The sequence below is a fragment of the Danio rerio genome, chromosome 25, assembly GCF_049306965.1.
Source record: "Danio rerio strain Tuebingen ecotype United States chromosome 25, GRCz12tu, whole genome shotgun sequence".
Classification (NCBI taxonomy): Eukaryota; Metazoa; Chordata; class Actinopteri; order Cypriniformes; family Danionidae; genus Danio; species Danio rerio.
In genome coordinates, this window is record NC_133200.1 from 25366354 (window position 1) to 25383159 (window position 16806).

The 16806-nt window shown below is 34.1% G+C and overlaps 1 protein-coding gene across 1 annotated transcript in view; it reads left to right on the forward strand.

The window, feature by feature from the left end:
- si:dkeyp-19e1.3 overlaps positions 1 to 16806 on the forward strand; it is a 55235-nt gene that overhangs the window by 36410 nt on the left and 2019 nt on the right. The window contains exons 8-13 of the mRNA XM_005170709.6: positions 1663 to 1711; positions 10253 to 10373; positions 10477 to 10571; positions 10884 to 10949; positions 15513 to 15612; positions 16082 to 16234. Coding sequence (XP_005170766.1) covers positions 1663 to 1711; positions 10253 to 10373; positions 10477 to 10571; positions 10884 to 10949; positions 15513 to 15612; positions 16082 to 16234 — 584 coding nt within the window. The remainder of the gene's footprint in view (positions 1 to 1662; positions 1712 to 10252; positions 10374 to 10476; positions 10572 to 10883; positions 10950 to 15512; positions 15613 to 16081; positions 16235 to 16806) is intronic.

Below are 16806 nucleotides of genomic sequence, written 5' to 3' on the forward strand. Positions count from 1 at the left end.
ATATATATACATACATACATACATACATACATACATGTATATATATGTATATATATATGTATATATATATATATATGTGTATATATATATATATATATATATATATATATATATATATATATATATATATATGTATATATATATATATGTATATATATATATATATATATATATATGTATGTATATATATATATATATATATATATATATATATATATATATATATATATATGTATATATATATATATATATATATATATGTATATATATATATATATATATATATATGTATATATGTATATATATATATATATATATATATATATATATATATATGTATATATATATATATGTATATATATATATATATATGTATATATATATATATGTATATATATATATATATGTATATATATATATATATATATATATATATATATGTATATATATATATATATGTGTATATATATATATATATATATATATATATATATATATATATATATATATATATATATATATATATATGTATACAGTTGAAGTCAGAATTATTAGCCCCCCTAAATTATTTGCGCCCCTGTTTATTTTTTCCCCTTTTTCTGTTTAATGGAGGGAAGATTGTTTCAGCACATTTCTAAGCATAATAGTTTTAAAAACCTATTTCTAATAACTGATTTATTTTATCTTTGCCATGATGACAGTAAATAATATTTTACTTGATATTTTTCAAGACAGTTCTATACAGCTTAAAGTGACATTTAAAGGCTTAACTAGGTTAATAAGGTAAACTAGGCAGGTTAGAGTAATTAGGCAAGTTGTATAACGATGGATAAAAATAGCTTAAAGGGGCTAACAATTTTGTCCCAAAAATGGTTTTTAAAAAATTAATTACTGCTTTTATTCTCGCTGAAATAAAACACGTAAGACTTTTTTGCTATGTTAAAATCATTTGGGAAATATTTAAAAAAGAAGAAAAAAATCAAAAGGGGGCTAATAATTCTGACTTCAACTGTATGTATATATATATATATATATATATATATATATATATATATATATATATATATATATATATATATATATATATATATATATATAAATTTTTATTTTTTTTATTATTATTTTTTTATTCCAGCCAAACTAAAAGAAAAAAGATCTCCAGAGGAAAAATGTCATTCATGTTATTAGTAGTATCAATGAATAATAATGATCGTTAAAAATGTCCTGAATTCCTGAAAGAAAAAATGCTTCATGGATTTGTGGAAATTATGATCAATTTTACTTTATATGATTCTTTCTGATGAGATGCAAGTTAATCAAAAGAACAGCATTTATTTAATATTATGTTAGCAGCAGATTATATTATAGGATATCATGTCAGAATGTGGTCTGAAGGATCATGTGAAACCAAAGACTGGTGCGTTAATGCTGGTCTACATCTTTAAATAAGAATTAGATACAGATTAGATTAAAATACAGTTAAAAACTATTTTTGACCAAATCTGGGTACAAAAATGTTGGCATCATGTCACTGATCATGTCATAAGTTGAAAACTAGAGGTGTAAAATCTTAAGTATTACTGTCATATTATATTAGGAACAGTTCTGAGCTTTCTGATTGCTTATAAAGTTGTTATTAACCTCCTTTCTTGTCTGTTACAGACAGCAAGCCCTGTTCCATGTTTTGGCAGCTTATTCAGTCTACAACACGGTAAGGGAGTGACAGAGTTGAAATGTTTGTGTGTAAGTGTGTTATGTAATTCAGAACAGCATGTGCTGGATGAATCCGGGCTGAGAAGGATAGATCAGTGTCCCACCCTGTCAACACAGTCCCCCCCACACACACACACAATTACTATGCTAATGGGGACTTCCCAAAGACTTCTATTGTTTTCAGTTATTGTTTGGCCGTAACCCTAAAATAAAACATGTATTTGTTTCAGTGAATAAAGAAATGGCTGCGTGCCAATTTGCAGACAGCCCATATTGCACTGCTCGCAAGGTTAGGCGAATAGTATCCCTAATGGTTCTGTGTTAAACAGGAGGTAATGTAAACCTAAATATAATTCAGTTTAATTTATGAGAATAATCCACACATTGTCGTCTGACAATTACAGGTCACACTTTATTTTGATGGTCCGTTTGTTGAATTTAAGTGACATTGCATCTACATGCCAACTCATTCACATTAGATTTGAAGTAGATTCTCAGTAAACGTGGCTGAGCGCAAAGATAAGTTAATATTAATTAATTTAACCACGTACACCGATTCTGCACATTTGACTGATTGCTTGCCTTTAATTCCTATATTTTATAAACTTACTGTACTTTATACTTTTATAATGGCCATTATTGATTATTAAATCTGATATTCAGTGAAAGAGACAGAGTATTTTCAATGAAAATGAAATGCTGCAGTAATGTAATAGGCTCCGTTTGTTATAAATATGCATGAAGATGACGGTCAAATAAATATGCAGCTACACAATGTCTCAACATGTTTGGTGTCTGTTAGGTTGATAATATCAAAAATGAAAATAGGCAGTTCCTTATATCATGTTTTTATTTTATTGTTAAGAAAGTGAAACAACTTAGTCAGGGTTATGTGAATGAGCTTATAAAGTACACTGTTGCCTTTGAAGATTACCCTACGTATCCTCAGGAGTTTGATTTTCATGTCGAACTTGCGAAGTCTGAATTTACAGGGAGAGGATGGAGGACTGAACTGTGTGTAGGCTACTTAATAAGCCCCTATTATATATGAAAAAGGGTCATATTTTGGTTGTAAGGGTCTCCAACAACAGTCTAATTTGCATGAAAGGTCAAAAAACACTTTCATGGTCTTATAATCTATATCTATTTTTACCCTGTTATCCCAGTGACTCCCGTATGAATCGTTCAACGATTTATTTGTTCCCAAACCCCTCCTTAAAGCGAAGCTAATCTGCGCTGATTGGACCGATGACAGCCTGCTGCAATTGGTCAATACTAACAGCCTTCAGCGCAAGACAGAGTGAAATGCCCAGCAGCTAATTAACAGTATATAAGTAGTCAGAGTGCATACACGCTTCACAGTGTAAGATGTGGATTTTGGCCACCAGAGGGTGAATGTAAATACAGACGATGGACTTGAAAATACAGAAGACTAACTATTTTATTGAGCAAAACCTCCAAGCCTTTACACTCTACCTGCTGTTTTTTCACACACACACACACACACACACACACACACACACACGCACACACACACACACACACACACACACACACACACACACACACACACACACACACACAAACACACACACACATATATTACCCTCCTCAGAAGAAGAACTGAGTAGATCGACACAAGTCTCCTAGCCCCTAGCTGACGATGGCCATACCAACCACAAACGGCATTGGAACATCAGCTCACAAACGCATTTAACGTTAAATCTGTAACAAAGCGGCACGCATCACGTTTGCAACGTGGCTTTAAACCTGATACAGTACACGCAGTTACAAGTAACAAAACACAATTAAATATATAAATATAGAATTTGCAAGCTAGAGTTAAATTGTGAAATGGAGCAAGAAACTGATCCACTGATCCATGTTTTGACATAGTCACTTACATCAATAACGTTACTCTTTTCTGATCCTTCCTTTAACAAACGGCCGATGAATTCTTCTTTGTAAGAATATAGTTTCCAGAAGCATTCGAACTGCACAAGGCTGGGCTATAATGCTGAGGTGTTTTTGCAAAAATAAACCTCAACCACTGACTCTTCACAGTTTCATCTTTGGATAGAGACCTTTAATAATATCCCGCTGAGCACAGTGTGGCTTCATTCAGCCGACGTCTGTGTGTCTAGCCTTTTTTTCTTTGTTAGTGGACAGAGCCGCAGGTTTCAAACCTCCCGGGTTTGCGCGCACAACTACTGGGCGGGGCTTGTGTTTCATAGCCGCATCATTGCGAAACACCTAATGACTCGTTATCAAGACGACTCATTTGAAGCACTATGAGTCGACGCTTTTATAGATGAATCAACAGTTTTAAACACTGTACACTTACAGATTTAAGCCCTAGCTGGATATTTCACTTCACTTAGAGCTGTCACACACATGGAAGGTCATTTTTAAAAACCCATAATATTGGCTCTTTAATATTAAAGAAAAGCCCCAATCAAATAGGTGAACGTCTGCAGCCATGCCTCCGTTTTCAGATGTCTCCCCCATCCACACTGACACAGAACAGCAGCCTTATAGAATGAAAAAGGCCTCTTCAGCGTTTTCAAAATGCTTTGTTTTTGGCACTCGAAAACTCGGTGTGGTGTGGACGGATGGAAAACTATAGGAAAACTTACACATGTTAAAATGAAAACGTATAAGTGTAAATGAGACCTCAATGTGCTACAAGATAACAGAAATAACAGAATTACAAGCTTACCGAAAATCCCAGTAACAAGCCAAAAGTCACACTGCAGTAACCAATAAAACAATAAATTAGTAAAAAGTGAAAAGTAAAAAAAAGTCAAGAACACAAATTAAATTCTTTACTAGCTTCTTCAAACAATCCAAAGAAACGGCATTCCTAATAATTGTGGGCAATGCATTACATAATCCATAATTCCATCCACATTTCATTCCAAAACAGCGCTGTGTGATCATGAGTGGATCAGTGAACTGTGGCATGATAAATCCTATGCTGCATTTAAACTGTATCACGCTCTTACCTCATCAGCAATTGCTTCACATGTCTTGTTTCACATTGATGGCTTTTAGCCTTACTCTGCTTCATACTACAGTGATATTAAGTTTAGAATACTTTAATACATCCATGAACATGATTTCTGGAAGAGTCACGTACTGTAGGATGTAATAAAGGCAACAACTCCCTTAATCCCACACTCAAAATCTCCCTTAGGCTGTTGTGAATATGCGCACACCAGACTCAAGCTGCATTCGAAATCACATACTTCTCTCTGTGTAGTATGTGAGAAACATACATGACCCGAGTAGTTTTTAATTCATAGCAATCGAAAAGCAGTAGACGAGAAGTATTCGGTTGACCTACTTCTTCTGGCAAGATTTTGTAGTGCACATCTAATGGATGCCACATGAGAGAATTCACGAATGGCAGTGAAGCAACACAACTGGCATTGGTAGGTCATTGGTAGGTCAATAAATGGAGGATGAAGTACATCTGATTTCTGTTCATACTGCTCACATTCATACTATATAGAACATACTTTACTAACAGCCTAATAAATTTCAATGTAAATGCAGTACCTATTTAAGTAGTAGGAAAATTTGGACGTAACCAAACCCTTGTCATCTTTGCAAATGGTGATAGCACCTTACACTAAACAACTATGTGCTATCAGTGAGATAACTTGCTAGATTTGTAAACATGCCTATATGTCTGGTTCAAGAGGACTGGAAAATACACCATGACAGACTAATTCAGAGAGACAGTAAGTACATTTACATGGACACCAATGCTCTGATTTTAATATGGCTAATTAGTTCAGACTTCTTGATTCTTGCACCGATTTTGACTCGCCAACAGAGTTTGAGAAATTGCAGACAACTCCCTGTAATAACAGGCAAACATTCATGCGAGTAACAATTATTATTATTATTATTATTATTATTATAACCTTTATTTTACCAGGAAAGACATTGAGATTAAAAATCTTTTTTACAAGAGCGTCCTGGCCAAAATTAGGCAGTACACAAGTCAAATGAGTCCAACAGACAACAAACAAAAAACAATTTAAAGTTAACATGAATCAAACTGACAACTATTCAAAACATCTACAAACCTGTGTTTCAACTTCTAAAACTTTTATAGTCTTTTTAAAAGCATGTAGTGAAATCAAGTCTTTGAACTGCAACTGTGTTTGCAGATTATTCCAAGCAAAAGGTGCTGCGTACTTAAAAGCCTTTTTTCCCATCTCAGTCTGCACTTTAGGGACAGAGAGTAAATAAATATCCTGTGACCGAAGACCATAATTAAGAATAGGCTTTTTACAAATGTAATTCTGGAGATATGATGGGAGTAAACCCAGTATATATTTGTAAACAAGAATATGAAAATGCTTGAGCCTACAAATGGACAAAGCAGACCAACCTACCCTATACAGCACACGATGATGAGTAAGGGATTTAAAATTAGTTTTAAATTTTAGTGCACCATGGTAAACAGTATACAATGCATTCAGACTTTGAGACGAAGCATGCATATAGAGTACATCACCGTAGTTCAATGTCAACATGAATGTTGCCTCAACCAGCTTCTTTTTAGCACCAAAAGAAAGGCAGTTCTTAATTCTAAAATAGAAGCCTAAAATCACTTTTTTTTTCACCAATTGCTGAATGTGAGTACTAAAAGAAAGTGTATCATCAATTAAAATTCCAAGATATTTGTACTGGGACACTAATTCAATCTCTGCACCATGAGTAGTAGTAACAAGACCTAGTTTTTGCTTGGCTTGTTTACAATTTGTTTACAATTGTTAACAATCACACAGTGTGAACTATCAAAGGCACAATATGAGAGAATTACCAATGAGCCGCTGATGCCTGTGAGATAGTTGTGTGCTAAATATCTGGAGCTCTCTGCGATTCAAAATCACGCCATGTGAAATCTGTTCTGATTGAAAATGGCATTGGCCAATGAGAGAGCAACAAACACTAGTATGGGTATCTGCAGGCCAGCAGGAGATTGGATGAGAAGTTAAAAGGGCTTCTTTTTGTTCTGTTTGGCCACAAGAAATGGAGGAAAAACTAGTGGAAATTTGGCAGGAGCACCCGTGTATGTTAGATCTGTCATGTGAGCTATACCATAACCGAGTCGACAATGAAAAAAGCCAAGCGAGCAAAATAAGTACATTTTCTCCCCCACTAAAGGCTTCTTTCTCATTATGTAAGGATATACTATGTGACCTCATGTTGTTGCCATGTCACGTTTCGCGTGAGTGGTTGTTAGCTGTAGTTTGCAGATTCTTCTTGTTGATTTTTCTGATTGTAAAGTCATGCAGTGGGAAACCCCCTGTCGCCAATCCATCTTGCAGTGTAAACACTGCAGTGACAGAATGCTACACCTTATAGTCATGCAGTCTGAAACGTCAGTGACATGACTACTTTGAAAACTGTGCAGTCTGAACTCAGCATCAAACAATACATAATGATTAGGAATCTACCATGTAAACATCTATCCTTTTGTTTTGTTTTGATTACCTTAATTCGACTAAAGTCATACTCGATGTAAACAAAAATCAAAGACGTGTAATATGTCTACTTCAGTCATATTTTTGCAGTACAGACATGTAAACATCTTAATCACACTATTACCATTTTGTAGAATTTTTCACTACATTTTGCAACAGGAAGCACACTTGGCAGTTGTCAGGCATTTCAACAAACAAATGAAAATGGCTTCAAGCAATACACCGCATTTTTGGTGCAAGCGGAAAACTATGACTATGCTGAGAATTCTTCCACCAGTGCTTATTGCATACTCTCAGTACATCCGAGTTTGTCGCAGAGGCATGAATAAAAGGTTAGTGAATGAAATTGCAGACATGCCGTCTTCTGTTTGCACACATAGGGTTCTATTTTGACAATCTATGCGCAAAGTGCTAAGCACAGGGAGCAAAAGCATTAGGAGCGCAAAAGCATTAAGAGCGTGTCAGAATCTACTTTTGCTATTATAAGGATGAAAAAATTCACTTTGCGCCATGGCGCATGGTCTAAAAGGGTTGAGCTTATTTTCTTAATGAGTTATAGGTGTGTTTTGAGAATAAACCAATCAGAGTCTCATCTCAGATTCCCTTTAATAATCAGTTGCGTCGCGCCATAGCGCATTTGCTATTTACATGACGGACTTTGTAAGTGGAAAAACTGAGCGTTTCACAAGCAAGAAAACAGTTAAACAGAGCATCTGCAGCGCGAGAATGAGATGAGCCTTCTCATTATTTACCTTTTTCACTCTCTTAGATAGATTGCACGCACAGACATCCATTCATTTATACATAATTAATTTCGTTTAGGCGCAAAGATTTGTTTCAAAACTATTTCTAAATTCAGTTCTAATTTCTAGCAAACAAATAAAAGAAACAATAATAACGAAGTGTGGTCAAAAAACTGAGTTATATCCTAATACACATGCTGTGCCCCATATGGTCTAAAACCTGACAGGTGGTTAAATCTAAGCTTGTTTTTAATAAAAACAAATGTAAATATGCATATAATAAATAATACTGCTAATAATAATAACATTATACAGAAGCAAATTGTTGTGAATGAACTGAAAAAGCAACCCGAAATGGAAAAAGGCAAGAAAGTATGGTTTTTATATTTATGTAGGCTACAAAATAATATGTTTTGTAATATTTTAATCCTTTATCCTATATATATCCTTAATATTTTAATTCTTTTTCATATGTAAAAATATTTGCATATTGCTGTTCATCCTGTTTGTATTAAGCAATGTGTAAGCAAGGCGGATAACAAATGCGCTCTGCTTTAGACTTTAGACTGGCTTTGTTCTGGTCTATTGAAAAATCCATTATAGTTAATAGTTAAACTCAAAATAGCAATGCGCCTCAACACGCCTCCTTTGTAGACCAGAACGCCTATGGGCGCATATATGAGCGCAAATGCATTTGCTATTTAAACTGCGTAGCGCAAAACGGCAAAACAACTCTTGCGCCAAGCTGAAACTAGCAAACAACAATTGCGTCGTGCTTTGTGCCAAATTGCACCAGTTGTATGATAGGGCACACAGTGTGAGAAATTAACTGCAAACTTGTTGCAAAGTTAAAAACAAAATGCCTAATATGGTGCAATGATAGACCCAAACTGTTGTTGCATAAAACGCCGAAGGAAACTAGTGTTGAATGACGTCAATTAAACGATGACCTTTAGCATACAAAATGGGACCATGAAAGAAACATTCAAAAAGCAACTCATGTAAACGCCATAATCATATTATTGTCCTATTCAGATTAAGGCAATGATGGCTAAGTAAATGTAGTCAGTGACTCTAATGTCAAGCCAGTGAAGAGTGTTCTAAAAGTCTGTCTGTCTGGTGTTAACTGGATATTGTGTTGTTTAATTTATTTTTGGGGGTACTTAATGAAACTGAACCTAATTAAAGACAATACAGAGGATGTACAAAGACAAATGGAAGAACTGTTTTGTTGTTATAGTCATGGTTCGACAGGATGTTTTGACAAACTGCAGAAGCACAAATTTCATTGTAAAAATGAGGAGTGTGTGGGTTTTGAAGAGACGGGAAGTGGTACAATGTTCCTTTTCCTTCCCAATGTGCCTAGTAGAAGTGGGTCAGCTTGGCGAGAGGAGGGCGAAGGAGAGGGAAGGAAAGATACTGTCGAAGTGTGTAAATAGTGAAATGAGCAGGGGAGCACATAATTGAAATTAAAATAAAAATTGCAGACAAGATGCAACACTAGAGAAGCACTTTTGCATTTCAGTTACAGCAAACTCAAGAATTTTTCCATGCTGCATCATTGGCAAGATCATTTTTGCAAGCATGTTAAAATGTGTGTTATTAGCTGTGTAAAATAATGCATGTTTTTGCTGCAGGGCTGCACTATACTGGGAAAATCTATGATATAACAATTGCCTGGGAAAATAGTATATTTATTAGCTACTCTTATCCCTCTGCTCTGCCGGCCACAGCTACTCCTCACTCTGCGCGTAGAGTTCCATGTCCAGCTCGGAGCATTTTTTGAAAAAAACTCTGAGGTAGACTTAAACCAAAAGATAGGGGTTTCATGGCCATTTAATGTGACTTTTAAAGGCTTAACTAGGTTAAATAGGCCAATCAGGGTAATTAGGCAAATCATTGTATAATGATGGTTTGTTCTGTAGACAATCAGGAAAAAGAAATTGCTTAAGGAGACTAATAGTATTGACCTTAAAATGCTTTAAAAAAAATAAATAAAACTGCTTTTATTCTAGCCAAAATAAAACAAGTAAGTAAAAATTTATTATAGGGAATACTGTGAAAAATGTCTTGCTCTGTTAAACATCATTTGGTAAATATTTGAAAATATAAAAAATGGAGGGCTAATCATGTTGACTTCACCGGTCGTTTGGCAACCAAACCGAAAATTCTATGTGTATCCCTGCACATGGGTACTTTTAATACTTGAACCATTATCAGTGTCTGAATATTTAAAAAATGTTTGTGTTAAAAAGCGTAGTGTGATAATCTGATTATGTGGTTTTTGTATAGGAAGTGAGCTACTGTCAGGGGATGAGCCAAATTGCTGCCATTCTGCTTATGTATATGAACGAGGAGGATGCATTCTGGGCCTTATCACAGCTACTGACCAATCAGAAACATGCCATGCATGGTAAGCTTCATAGCTCTAACCACTTTCTGCATAGATAAATAGATAGATAGCTTGTTGAATGTGCTGTAATTGATCCAATGTCTTCCTCTGTTGTTATTAAAAGGGTTCTTCATCCCAGGGTTTCCCAAACTCCACCGTTTTCAAGTTCATCATGACAAAATACTGTCTAAACTCCTTTCCAAACTTAGGAACCACTTGGTGAGATTTCTCAGTTTAGTCTTAAATGTATAGTTTACCCTAAAATATCATCATGAATGTTGACTACAAAGGAAGATATGTTGAAAAATGTAGGAAAATAGGAGTGATTGACTTCCTGTAATTTATTTGTTCCAACTATGGTTGTCAATGGCTGTGGTTTTGCAATATTCTTCAGAATATTTTGTATTGTGATCAAGAACCACTTGGGTGTGAGGAAAAGTTTGAGTGAACTATCCCTTTAAGCTTGCTTTGATTTATCAAAACATAACTAGACAGAATTAATTAGTGATTTAAATGTTGTCTTCGATTCAGGAAAAGGAACAGATGTCCACTGGAATCTACACAACTAAATGGTTCCTTCAGTGCTTCATTGACAGGGTGAGACATTTTTTATTGTACTGTATATAATTTGTTTTCACCACTGTTGTGCTGTGTGTCACTAGTAAAATAATCTTGGTTACTGGGTTAAGTAAATCACAGAGATATGTACAGGAAACAAAAAGAGGTGTGTCTGTGTAAAACTGGTTTTCAAGTCTTTAACAAAAGTGCCACAAAATATTAACACAATGTGAACTTGACCCAGATCCTTTCTCTGTGATCCAGTCAATATATTCAGTATATGTTCTACCCTTTTTTTTTTGTTTTGATGCTATAGAATGCATTGATACAATATTGTTCTCTGCTATCTAAATAGAAGATATGGGGCTTAGGTAAGTACAAATATCCAAAAATGGTTTTATAGGTCCATTTCAACAGATACACGTAATACACAAATACACTTCATTAAACATGTACACACAGACATCAACTATATGCTATATAACTATATAATAACTTTAATTGTAAAAGCTATTGGTACTAGTTAATTAAACTATTTTTCCGAATTTGAATTGAGTCAATCTAGAGCCATGTATACTTGCAAAATAAAAGAAAGCTTTGCAAACAAAAAATAAAGTTTTGAGAAACAAATAAATAAATAAAAATCTCAAAGCAAAAAATAAATAAATAAATAAATATATATATATATATATATATATATATATATATATATATATATATATATATATATTAATTTTGCCAACAAAAATAAAGAATAGCAAAGGGAAAATCAAGTTTTAAGAAATAAAGATGAAACTTAAAAAAAAAAAAACTGCAAATAAAAATCAAGCAGTGCAAAAAACTAAAATCAGTAAATAAAATATTTGCAATTTAAAAAACTAGCTTTTTAGTCAAAATTAGGGCCACAAAGTGAAACGTGCAGAAACGTGAAGTGCAAAGTGAAAACAGCAGAGCAAACTCACAGTTGACTAAAATGCTAATCAAACTGAGCATTGCAATTGACTGGACGGGTTTTGTAAAGGCAAGGCTATAAAAAATGTTTTGCCAATGCTTTTTTTTTTTTTTTTTTTTTTTTAATTGCAAATATTTTTATTATTTATTTATTTTTTATTTTTTTTTGCTCTGTTTGATTTTTATTTGCAGTCCTTTTTTGTTTGCAAACTTCATCTTTATTTCTCAAAACTTCTTTTTCCCTTTGCAGTTCTTTATTTTTGTTGGCATAATACATTTTTATTCCTCAAAAGAATAAATTTTGCCTTGCAATTTTTGCAGATTTATTTATTTTTGCTTAACACTCTTATTTATCTTTGCTTAACATACTTTTTTTTTTGCAAAACGTTCTTTTAATTTGCAAGTATATGTGGCCCTAGATTGACTGATTGTAAAGCTAGAGCTAAAATAATTATTGTGAAAAGCAATGCAGCAAGGTGTCCGCAGGGTCTTAAAAAGTAGTAAAAGTTGATAAATCAATTATGAGGAAAATTAAGGCCCTTAAAAGGTATTAAAAAGTCTTAATCCTGTTTTAACAAGGTCCTTAATTTTCTTCAAGCATTGTCCAAGTTTTTGTTCAAGTGTTTGACTCCAAAAAAGCTTAAATATATATTTATTTTCCTTAATTGGTTCAGGCCGGGTACGTCCAGCCAAGCTCCTCTGTCCGGGTGATGTCAAGTCATTTGCGACAAATGCAGGAAAGTGATGTGACACTCTCCACATGTAGTGAAACCATAGAGCAGGGCCCTAAATAGTGTGACCAAGACTTAAAAAATTTTTTTAGTTCAGTTGAAAAACTGCCGCTATAGTTATGAAGTGACGTACATCTGTTTAATACAGCCCGAGCTGCAGTTGAAGGCTGCACAGAGCGTTAGTCACTTGACATTAAGCAAGTGGTGTGAGCAGCCAAAAACATTTGGTTACTTAAGCTTAAAGGCTTCTCAACATGGCCATTCTGTGGCATGGAGCGAAACTGCTGCAACCAAACAAAGTTATGCCACCTGTGTGCAAGTTTAAAGTTTCGAGCTTATATCACATATAAATACAACATTTGTAGTTTTAAAATATAATATATTAATATTTTATTGTAGAAAAATACAATGTGGGTGTCTAAAGGGGCAACAATACAGCATATGGGCTCACTTATATTGCAAGTTATATCAATCCCTTATTTGGGATGCTTTTCATGAACTGGCCCCCATGACAAACTAAATGAATAGCCCTGCCTTAGAGCAAAACAGACGACAAAATGGGTAAATGCAAGTACTCCTGATTGGAGAAAGACGAGTTAAAACTGAACTCGCTGAAAACTGTCGCTAAAAACAAGCACGTAATTTATTCTTTCAAGTTTTGTTTCTTGCGAGCTTATCTGAGTTCTGTTGCAGTTCATTTATTTACTACGACTGTTTATTAGCAACTATTTATTAAGTTAAAGTTTTGAAACTGAGTAGAACTTGTGGCGATGATATGAAAATATTCTGAGAAGGTCTTTAAAAAGTCTTAAAAAAGTATTGAAATTTCATTTAGGATTCCTGCATATAGCCTGTACACAAATAAACTTGAATTGAACAAAATTGAATTGAATTTCCTACTAGTGTTGGGTATCATTTAATTTAGGTTTTTAAACACCAGTGCCAATGAATACTTTTAAAATGTTACCAAAATTGTAGCTCTCTGATACACAAACACACACGCATACAGTGCTCAGCATATATACGTACACCCCTCACAAATCTATCTTTTAAATTCATAGGTAGCTATACAATATTATATTTGTGCATATACATTAGATTAGTCAGCACTGAAGCCAAATCTGGAGCTTATCTAACAAAGTAATTAAGATTAAAGTCCAAAAACTAGTACACCTAAATTTATGTTATAGAAAAATGTTAAATACAAATTTTAAAAAAGGGAATTTAAGAGAAGCAAAAAAGAAAAAAAATGCTTTTTTGCAATATTTTGCTTGAATATGATTGTATTATCTTTCTAAATATGTTTGGTGACTAAAATATTATTTTAATAAATCCAAAATACAGCCTATATTCACTGAGAAATAGATCAAAATATTAATTTTCAATATAAGGTATACACAACTATGCGGAGCACTGTACCTGCTTTATTGTACACTTAAAATGTTATCACTTGCATTTCTATGCTCAAGTACAAACCTTTTCTGTGCTCAGATAGTTATTTTTGTTGTTTCCATTTACAAAAATCGGCAGCATCTCTAATTTAGGGCATTAAAAACAATTGGATTAAATTAATGTTTATTTCTATAGCACTTTTACAATGTAGATCGTGTCAAAGCAGCTTAACTTAGAAGTTCTAGTAAACTGAAGCTACTTCATTTTCACTTTCAGTTTAGTTCAGTTCAGTGTGATTTAATTTTTACTGCTGAAAATCCAAACACTGAAGAGCAAATCCATCGATGTGCAGCTCCACAAATCCCAAACCAAGCAAGCCAGTGCTAACAGTGTCGAGGAACAAACTTCAATTGACAAAAGTCAAGAAAAAAAACATTGTGAGAAACAAGGCTCAGTTGGTCACAACCATTTCTCCTCTGGTCAAACTTCTTGTGCAGAGCTGCAGTCTAAAAATAATATTTAGGCCTAATGCAAAACACTCATAATGCTTGTGTCACTGTTAATCACTCTGATCCAGTAAAACTGCGTGCTGTCTGTCATGACCTTTCTGAGCAAGACAGTGTGGTTAGTAATGCATACACATATACTGTAGTGTTGTTTTTGGCAGCCTGCTATAATTTTAGTCTTTGTGTGAAGCTGACATTTTATTTTTTAATAGTTTTAGTCATGTTCATGGTCGCGTTTTTAGTCTAGTCAGGTTTTACTCGACTAAATATCTGAGCATTTTAGTCTTATTTTAGTCTGAATCCACCATGACTATTTTAATCCAGTTTTAGTCAACAGAAACTGATGACCCTTTGGTCTTAGTCAATGAACATAGTGTTTTAGTCTCTTTTCAAAAATCGCATACAGTCATGCAGCCTTATATTCAGCAGTATTATATTTGTTTGCTGCCTCATTACAAACTTATACAGACCACATGCCACTTTGGTGTGGCATTGATTAAATTTATAATCTGTATATCCTCCATTATGCATTCTGTCCATGGAAATGCATGGCTCCCTGCTTTACAGAACAGCTTATTCCTCCTTAAAGCCTGTCCCATTTTTAAAGTTAGACTTTCACATACATTATATTAAAAATATGCATATTAGCAATCCTGTGTGGATTGTCAGACTCAATTTTTTTTTCTGATTGGCCTGTTTTTTTCGTCAAGATTTTACACTCAAGAGATTTACTTAAGAACAAGGAAACGATGATGTTTGAGGCTTACAATATGTCATTTCCATTCATTGAACTCTTATTGTTCAGCTATGCCTAGGGATATCCAGATTTTAACCCTTTTATGGTAGCTTTAAATAAAAAGAGCCCAAATTTTGGGAATAATGAATATTATGTCACTCACAACAATGTTTGATTTGAAAAAGACAGGAAACGTAATCTACTGCAGGTTTTATATGAGTGGGCTGATGTTTGAGCTCTCTTTAGCCTGGTGATAACCTGTTTCTGCTGTGTTTCTGTTTTACAGACTCCCTTCACACTCACCTTACGTCTTTGGGATATCTACATATTAGAAGGAGAAAAGGTTCTGACAGCCATGGCTTATACTCTCCTCAAATTGCACAAAAGTAAGCAAGAACTACATTTTGGTGGTTTAAAATCTTAAGCTAGAGAAGTATGAGTGTGCAAAATCTACTAGGGACAATTCATGAGCTATCACCTAATCACTGTCTTGACAGAACAGTGTGCAGTTAAAATTTGGGTTATCAAATGTTTGTTGGTATACACTTGGTGAAATTCATGAACTTGTTGCACCCTTAAAAAGTAACTAAGCTTTCTGTAGATGAGTTTAACTAAAGGTTTATAACAGGGGTGTCCAAACTTGGTCCTGGAAGGCCGGTGTCCTGCAAAGTTTAGTTCCAACCCCAATCAGACACACCTGGGCTAGCTAATCAGGCTCTTACTAGGCATTCTAGAAACATCCTTGCAAATGTGTTGAGGCAAGTTGGAGCTAAAATCTGCAGGACACCAGCCCTCCAAGACCAAGTTTGGACACCCCTGGTTTATAAAGTCTAAATCTTCATGTCTCCCTGTCAGAGCATCTTCTCAAATTGTCCCTGGAGGACCTGAGGGAATTTCTGCAGGAACGTACTGCTTCCTCTTTTAACATGAGTGATGATGTTGTCATTGAGCACCTACAATCATCTATGTCAGAACTTCGCAGGATGAAGCTTGACCTCCCCCCTCCAGGTAAAAATCTAAGTGATTGACTTTTGTTAGTAAATGATACTTTTCTCAACAATTAGTATGTAGTCTATTAAAGAAAACCTTATTCACAAGATACTTGTTAATACTTGAAAGTGTAGACCATTTAAATTAAAGGTTCTAGATTAGAACACAAAAGGATTCTAGAATCTGATGGTAAGGAAGTGGTTCCACAATTTTGATGTCATATTTGTTCAGAAAGTAAAGTACATCTGTACAGATGCTACAGATTTTAGAGGCAAGTGAAATTATCTTATAGTCTGCGGTGTTACTTTAGGAACCATAAAATCAACTCAGGTGAACTTAAAGGATTAGTTCACCCAAAAGTGAAAGTTGTTATTTATTACTCGCGCACCTGTTAGATGGAATCTGAGAGCTTCCTTATGCACCATATACAAACCAATAGGCCAGACATTCAAAGTTCAGAAAAGAAACCAAAATCATTGTCAAAACATTCCATGCGATTTATGAAGCTCCAAGAACACTTTTGTTCAGGAAAAAAAATTGTATATACCTTCTCTACCACATCAGGTCAGGTTGCACATTTACTATAGGCA